Consider the following 8,660-nt stretch of genomic DNA (forward strand, 5'->3'; position numbering starts at 1 on the left):
TGGACAAAAGATCTCTAACCTGATCCTCCTCAACCAAGGGAGAGTCTTCCTTTCTCCAGCCTTCCTCTCTTGTCCCCAGGGTCTGGAATTTCTGAGGACTGCCCTTAGCAGTAAAGACCGAAGCAAAGGCAGCATTCAATAACTCTGCCTTCTCTGTATCCTTCGTTACCAGGGCACCCGCCCCATTCAGCAGCGGGCCCACATTGTCCCTAGTCTTCCTTTTGCTATTGATGCATTTGGAAAACCCCTTCTTGTTGTCCTTGACATCCCTTGCCAGATTTAATTCCGACTGGGTCTTAGCCTTCCTTGTCGCATCCCTGCACGCTCTGACAGCGTCCCTGTATTCCTCCCAAGTGGCCTGTCCCCTTTTCCACATTCTGTAGACTTCCTTCTTCTTTTGGAGTTTTGGCAGGGGTTCCTTGCTCATCCACGCAGGTCTCCTGCCCGCTTTGCTCGACTTCTGACTCAGAGGGATGCACCCGTCTTGAGCCTGGAGGAAGTCATACTTGAATATTAACCAGCTCTCCTGGACCCCCCTTCTCTCTAGGGCCCTACCCCATGAGATTCCCCTAAGTAGGTCCCTGAAGAGGCCAAAGTTAGCTCTCCTCAATTCCAGGGTTGCGATCCTACTTATTGCCCTGCTCCCTCCTCGTAGGATCCTCAACTCCGCCATCTCATGGTCACTGCAGCCAAGGTTGCCCCACCCTTCACATCTCCAACTAGACCTTCTTTGTTTGTTAGTACAAGGTCTAGCAGCGCACCTCTCCTCGTTGGCGTCTCCACCACCTGTGTAAAGAAATTATCATCAATGCTCTGCAGGAACCTCTTTGACTGTTTGTGTCTAGCTGTGCTTTTAAAAAGCTGTTAGCTTTTAAAATTTTACTCATCTGCCTTCAGACTTTCTACTCATCTCTGGTTTAAAAAAGGGCATGTTTAGACATGGGTCTGAACAAAGTTCCAGGATAGACCTCTAATCCCCCCAAATTTTTTTTTAAATTAAAAATGCTTTGTTATTGGGCTGCAGTCCACTGCTACGGGCTTGGATCCCACACCATTAAAGTCAGAGGAGTTTATTTTATATTATCCCCAGTGAGAGCAAGGTCAAGCCTATGACAATCAAAAGATATCACGCAAAAATAAATACAGAGCTGCCCAGCATAGTAATTTATTTTTGCTGCAAAATCAAGCCAACAAATCAATGTGCAATGACTATGTTGTAAGATAGCACAACTTCAGATAGAGACTGCCATTATAATTACGGGTATTAACATTAACTAACATTATGATTAATTAGCATTACAGGAACACACAGATGAGATCTCAAAGGATCCGCAGTAAAATTACAGTGAAGCTTGTTCTGTGTGTGGTGGGTCCTTTTCATACCACCTCCCAAAGAGCGTCACACTCAAAACTGGCCTAGATGTATGAGTCTGGCTTATCAGACGTCCATCGGTTAGCACCTAATTATGGAAAAGTAAAATAAACAGGAACAAAGCAGTATTAAACATCAACAAAGCAGTATTATTGCATGACAGATAAAAAATAATATTTTCACTAATGTAGACCTAGTTAAGAATTGTCTTGAAAAAGACAAAGCAAAGCACAGCTGAGTCTCTTACTCACACAGGGACCATAATGTCTGAGAAAAATTAGACTTTTCTCTCATGAGCAACATCTTGTTCTAGATTTCTGGGGAAGTAGGTACTGATCTGGGATTTTGCCTTTAGTCCATAGGTGCTCCAATCATTTGGACAGAGGCAAAAGGAATGAGAGAAATGGACTGACTATACTAGCCTACTCAGATGTGGTGAACAATGCTCTAGGAATGCAATCAGGAAAACTAAACAGAAAAAAAGCTACCTTGAACTAAAGCCAATTACTGAAATGGAGGACATTGATAATTTCCAAGTTGCTGCTGTGTCTTGCAGCAGTTTTTGGCCATTTGTGTTGCAAGTCTGACAGTCTGCAAGGGTATGATGTTACCTCAAATTCCCCAGGGGCCAGCTGAACCCCGCTGTACAGGACTTCTGGAAAGACGTAGTGAGTGCCGAACGTGCCACTCAGGGAGAACATGTCAAACTTGGTCTGAGCAGTCTCCACGGGCTGCCCACAGCTTTTCAGGTCTGTGCTTTTACACTTCAGCAGCGTGCATATCTGTGGGGGAGAGGATACAGAAAAGCAACTTACTTCTCAGCTTTAAACAATCACGAGCTGGGTTTGATAGAAAGAAAAGCTCTCATGATGAAGGAATGATCCAATATATCTACTCCTTTATTTAGACTAAGGGGATCTGTGGATACTTCGCATTTGAAACTTTGTAATAAGATAGTTCTTCACCAGCATCACAGTAAATCACTGTGTCTGTGTGTACCCGTGTATTTATGTGTGCATACCTGCATAATGCATTTGCATTTAGTCAGAGATGTTGAACAGTTTGTGACCTGGGTAAGTTACTTCAGCTTTCTCTGTTTCCTAAATAAAATTAAGTCATATATATTAGCCTACTCTACTGGGAATACTGTGAAGATATAAGGAGAAGATAATAAAGATGTAGAACATTAGAAAAAGCATCATATAGAAATTTAAACAATGAATACATGTGAATACAAAGGTTATACCCATATAATTTCTTCATTTTATTGAATAACTACAAGTTAGAGCATCTGATTAGCACAGTGATAATATCCGTAGCAGCAACTAGCTCTCTGTTGTGACAAGAGCATCCCTTTTGAGACAGCACAGACTCTAGAGATCTCTCCTCTTTTGTATGCAAACATGGAAATCTTCTTAAAGTGTTATAGCATAGGATCAACTCAAGGTCTTGATTTTCATAATTTGTATCACAGATGGAAAAGTAGGAGGAATATCCTTGATAAAGTCAAAATGACTCATGAAGAAAATATAAATGTTTTGTGGGGGGGGCCCAACAATGTATTCTCATAAACTGCCACAGTCAAAAATTGGACAAACGCAAAGGAGGTGAAATGAGAATATCACAGCCCTCCCTTTGTCCAAATAAGAACAGAAAAACTTTACCTGCAAATAATACTCTCCTTCCACAATATGTAGCCCATCAAAAGCACCTAGAACATAAATGTCTTCTTTTTGTTTCTCTGCCATCTTGTAACTCAAATGGCAACAGAGGTCCTTCTGGCAAATGGTAAGATTTTCCTCAGGCTCAGTGAGTTCAGTGAAGGAAAAGAGATCATGGTAAACAATTCCACTGAAATGGTGGTTATTTGATGGAAGCTGTTTGATGCTGCTGGCATACAATTTCCAGTTCACAGCAGCAGGATAAGAGGGAGACAGACGTGGGCGTGAACTCAGTTCTGTCACCAAGAGGTGACCATTTTCTGTTTCTGTATTATAATGATATGCTCTCGGACCATCTGGGGCATAAATACCACTCCCTGCAAATACATAAAAGCAGAAAACTCTCAATATGAAAGCAAGTGTGTGGTGAGTAAGTAGTCTTTACTAATTAAACATGCATCAAATTTTCTTCTAATGTTGACCAGACTCTTTCATAACTAAATTAAACCTGCACATACTACAATCCTAATCTAATGCTTTTTGCAGTCACTGTAAAGTAGACCAAACTCTGATATATTGTGGCAAGATTAGTGCACCAATTCTATGCTGTTACACATGATTTAAGTGACTGAAGCTCATTTCTCATTGAGTTAAATTCCTTGTCTCTCTGACAACAATATTTCTGATTAGAGTGAATGGTAACTCTGTCATGTCCAAAAAATTCTTTAAGGAAAAACAGGTTACCCAAAGTCATATTTATGCGAAAGCTGTTCACATAAATACATTCTTAAAGCCCAGAGGAAAACCCATCCGCAAAAAATACGGGTTGTATGTAAGGTTTTCAATGAGTCAGAACAACAGGAATGGGCCAAATTTACTTTCATTTGGAAGGCAAAGTTTAGGAATACTTTTTAGCCACATCAGTGAGCTTCTCTCATTTCTGTAAGCATATGTCCATTAAACTCATGCATGAATTCTAGCATTTTTTCAGAAAAATATACAGCAAAAACAGAGCCTACAGAGAAAGCTTTACACAAGCTCTCCATTCCAGAAGCAGTATTTGCAAGAAGACTCGTGGAGAATATTTCTCAGCGCTAGGTTTCCACCTAGTGGAGAAAAAAAATATCGGCCTTCAGATCAACAAAGGATTGATAAACATCAAGATAGGAGTTAGAAGATAATGGATCACATGCATTACATCTCACGACTACTCATTTAACAAATAAGTAAAGGTGTCCTAATTAATCAAAACATATCTGAGTTCTAATACACACCACATTTTTATTTCCTTCCCAATCCTGTTGACATGTGTATGTGCGCTTAAAGTTTACGGATATTTCTGCTCAGGTCAGCAGGACTAAGTAGATAAAAATATTACCCATGCGAAGAAGATCAAATAGACCAATGTCACCTTACCCGTCATATCTAAACTGGAGTTGCGTGTGTTCGCTGAAAGAAAGTTGACACCCATTCCCATAGCCCACGCTGAGTGGAACTGGACAGCTGACAAAAGCGGGAGAGTATTACCCCACGCTGTTGGGAACAGTATGGTGTCAACTTGAAATCTGCTTGTCAAGACCACAGCAGGCTCGTGAAAGAGTATGTCTGCACAAGTGAAAATGCCGAAGTATCCAAAGGATGTATTGAAAGTCACGAATTCTGGCTCCTTGGGATAATTAAACTGTTTCTCTGTCACAAAAAGGTTGTACTGTTTGTGGAAAGGAAGGAAAGGAAAAAAAAAAGAGGGTTAGGAAAGAAATGAAACTGCTTACATCACGCTATAATAGTCAATATAGTACTGATATTCACTTAAACGCAAGCAATGGCACATAAGTTTTTGTGAACTTGCTATACGTTCATTTTGTAAAGGAAAATTCATACCACGCAACAGAAGTCAAGCACAAATATCTATGGATCTGACATATCAGTGAAGGGGATTTGCATTTAGTTATCAATAGTTTATGATATTAGAGTTTTCCCATCTCATGTGTCATTTCCTATTGAGAAGCAGGAAAAATACAGGGTTTTCTGAGTTTCAGTTAATTTCATGCAATTACTTGCTGTTTCAGAATAGCTGGAATAAAGCTCCCTCAAGGCAAGGACTTTTACCTGCTCTCTGACATCTGCTAAATAATGACTATAGAAACACGTTTAAGCCTAGGAAGTTGCTTTTGTTTCACATTTCTACTCTCCTGAGGATCATGCACTTTGTAAAATTGTCTTACTTTGTGATAACGAGCCACCAATTTCCCTTCTGAATCAAAGACAACGTTGGTATTGTATTGATAGCGACCGTCACTTGGGCATCTTGGATCACTGGAATCACAAGGCTTCTTGTCTCCCATATTTGCAACCACATAGATAGAGTTATTCCTTGCTAGACAGCTCAGTCTCTTCTGCACTGGTGAAGGGGTAAATCTAATCAGCAAAGAAGAAAGGAAAAACAGTTGTTCAGTATAAATGACAAAACTAAGACTTTAGATCGTAAGAATGACAGGTTTAGATTAGTCATTTCTAAGACAAGATAGTAGTTTTCTGTTAACCAAAAGAAGGAAATAATAGATTAATGATGAACCTGTAGAGGTGTGTGAATAGAAAAAGGCTGGTTGTACCAATAGTGACCATCACTTGGGCATTTTGGGTCACTGGAATTATGTTACAGAACAACTATCTGAAGCTTTTGGCTTCCAACTAAGAGACCACAGAGTTTTGGGGGCATGGGTGAAATAGTGGCTTCAGAAAAAACAATGATGAATGTTGCCATCATCTTCCATGGAGCCTGAGGTTCAATCCTGTATCTCTTCAGAGCCTGATGGGGTGGATACCAAAGACATTGCTTAAACCACCTGGACGATTACACGCTGTTGCCGTGAGACTTTTATAAATCCTTTTGACAGTGGTTTTGAACTTCAAAGCTTAGAATGCTTCACCTCACATCAAATACCAGGGGAACACAGGGAGTTCCTCACGGTAAAAGTAAATCTTGGCACCTTCAGATCTCCTTTCTGTTGCCATTGTCAGGCAGAACCTCAATGATATATTGATATATGGGCTAATTCAACATTCTGCTTCAGTTCCGGATTCAGCAGCCAGTTTAAGGTAGTTTAGGATTTCTTTCTTCTACACTGTGTTTAGTTATCTTTACCTAAACGTTGCAGACTCGAAGAATGGTGAGATTTATTAAGAAAAAAAAAAAAAAACTTAAGCTTCCTTTATTTTATAATACTGGCACATTGACAAAATAGGACCGAACAATATCATGCTTTAATTTGATGGAAATAAAATACGTTTACAGGACAAAAAGGCCACCATGTCATGCTTCTTGTTCATTTAGGGTCCAGATTAAAAAATATAAATCCAAAATTGTGCAGTATACACTTTGAATAACAGCTGCTATTATATTCAGAAATATTCCTGTATCTTAAGTGTCCTACCACATGCATGGAATACATTACAGAAATGTAGATTCTGTATATTTAATATTTTTGTTTTAAATAAATCTTGACCTTTATGAGTATACTAACTAAAAACAAAAGGACTACAATGAGAAAAAACTATAAAGAAAAAATGATGAATGAAGTTGTTTGAAGCAATTTATGGCAAGTAGATGGTATCTAACCTGTCTTCATCTCACATTTAAAACTATCCACAACCACTGCTAAATGGAATGATCGCCTTCCCATCAGCCCACTCCTCCTTCCATAGCAGAGACAATACCTTTCAGGATCAGTACATGGAATCCAGTCCACCTCTGGGTCTGGGATATCCTCAAGATAAGGGTATATTGTTTCCCTTGTGAAGACCCAGCCATAAATGCCATCCTCAGGAGTCACAATGATATGGGCACCCTAATATAAACATATCAAAAAAAGGGAAGGCATTTATTTTCCCCTATAAATAACCAGTGTTTACCAAACTACATGTCTGTAACTAGGCCATAATACCTGTTTGGCTGCTGCTTTGATGGCTGCTTCCAAAATATCCATGTTTTTGTCCATTAGCACGAAGGCATCCTCAGGAGAAACAGGTATTTCAGTGTCCTCTGACAAGATGACATTGTGCTCATAGACGGCTGCAATGTAGCTGTCCAGGGCACAGGCCTCAAGAACAGACAGGATAAAAACCGCAGCAGAGGCATGACCTTTACAAAGACCCATATCTGAAGCCTGGAAGTCACTCCAAATGAGGACGGGGCAAGCAAAGACAGGTGATTTTATTAAGAAAAGTCTTGCATGAAATTGGGAATTCCCCAGTGCCAGAAAGCCGACACCAAGTGATGCAATCGCCATGTCCGGAAAGTCTCGGGGCATCAAGGGGCAGGAGAGCTGCAAACATTGAGCAATTCTGCGTTACAGCACAGGCAGAGCAGTCACCACTGGGTGCAGCTGAGGAAACGCGTCCCCTGCCAGATTTAAGAACGATACAGGCATGGATACAGGACCAAAGCAACACAGGAATTGCTACAGTGAAGTGAATTGAAGGCAAGCCCAGGTCACAACAGGAAAACGAGCCAGAGGAGTTTTGAGAAATCTCAGCAAAATCCAGTGCAGACACTTTCCTGGCCAAACTCATGCAGGCAGGGCAGCTAGAGGCAGGGTGGCAGGTAGCTGGCCTCAAGCTCTGAGTCACTGCCGGCCACATCCAAGCTCGCTCAGCACAGAGCCAGCTCAGGGCTATGGGGTTTCGGGAACAATTGCTCAGATTTAGGTGAGAGTAGTCTGGCTATACCATGCACAGTCCCTGCTCATGCACAGGTGCACAGGTTGTACAACTGCTTTGGTAGAACAAACTGGGTATTTAAATATGCCACTGCATGACACAGTCACAGCATTAGCAGGTGGAGTGTTCAAAGGCAATACAAAAACAAATGCCAAAGTTTCACAGAGGAGGTCCCACAGCTCTACCATGTCAACCTCTAAGTGTGGTTCCAGGACCAACAGATGATCACGGCAGAACATGCTCATGAGCCATTTTGAACAATAAACCTGGAAACCAGGATTCCTCTTTAGGTTTGTTTCACCTTCTTTCAACTCCACTGTGTATGTGAAAGGATGAAGAAGGGAAAAGAAATGTATTGCCATAAAGCTACACAGGTTTAGTTAAGCCTGTCTGGTTTCTACTGGAGTTTGCCCAACTTTGAGTTTCAGGACTGAACACAAATTTCATAGAAAGTAGTGATCCTTCTGATAATCTCTGCTGCCTCAAGTCCTCACAGCACAAATCAGGTAGGTAAACAAGTCATCAGCACTTTTGCATCCCATGCCCCTTCACCTTGCAGCTACCTCTGATTCTCACAGCTCTTTATCTGCCTTACCACCAGAAGGGACAGGATTGGTACTTTTATGATAGGATGAGTCTTACACTCCGCAATACAAAAAGGAAAGGGAGCTATTGCTAGGATATTCTCAGAAGACACCTTCCTTTTGCTACCCTGAGCCTTCACAGTTCAGCTGGGTATCAGAGCAGCTTACCTCACTAGCGTCTCAAGAATTCTGCCTCTGCCAGAGCCTTAAACTTTTAAGTATTTCTCATGCAAATGCTACTAGCTATTCACAACAAAAGAAATTGACTGAAAATTGATAGAACTAGAAATTAAGCCATTTGTTTTGTATTTGGAAAAATGGCTG

At 40.9% G+C, this 8,660-nt stretch overlaps 1 protein-coding gene across 1 annotated transcript; it reads right to left on the reverse strand.

Moving 5' to 3' along the window:
- Positions 1-1,141: 1,141 nt before the first annotated feature.
- On the reverse strand, positions 1,142-8,630 carry LOC104153126 (pantetheinase). The gene is made up of 7 exons (XM_009688833.2): positions 6,978-8,630; positions 6,751-6,881; positions 5,259-5,451; positions 4,450-4,741; positions 3,037-3,410; positions 1,984-2,154; positions 1,142-1,460 (listed from the first exon to the last, which is right to left on the reverse strand). The coding sequence occupies exons 1-7, from the start codon at positions 7,341-7,343 to the stop codon at positions 1,341-1,343; spliced, it is 1,647 nt and encodes a 548-aa protein (XP_009687128.1). The 5' UTR covers positions 7,344-8,630; the 3' UTR covers positions 1,142-1,340.
- Positions 8,631-8,660: the final 30 nt, after the last annotated feature.

The sequence above is a fragment of the Struthio camelus genome, chromosome 3 (genome assembly GCF_040807025.1).
Source record: "Struthio camelus isolate bStrCam1 chromosome 3, bStrCam1.hap1, whole genome shotgun sequence".
In the NCBI taxonomy this organism is placed as follows: Eukaryota; Metazoa; Chordata; class Aves; order Struthioniformes; family Struthionidae; genus Struthio; species Struthio camelus.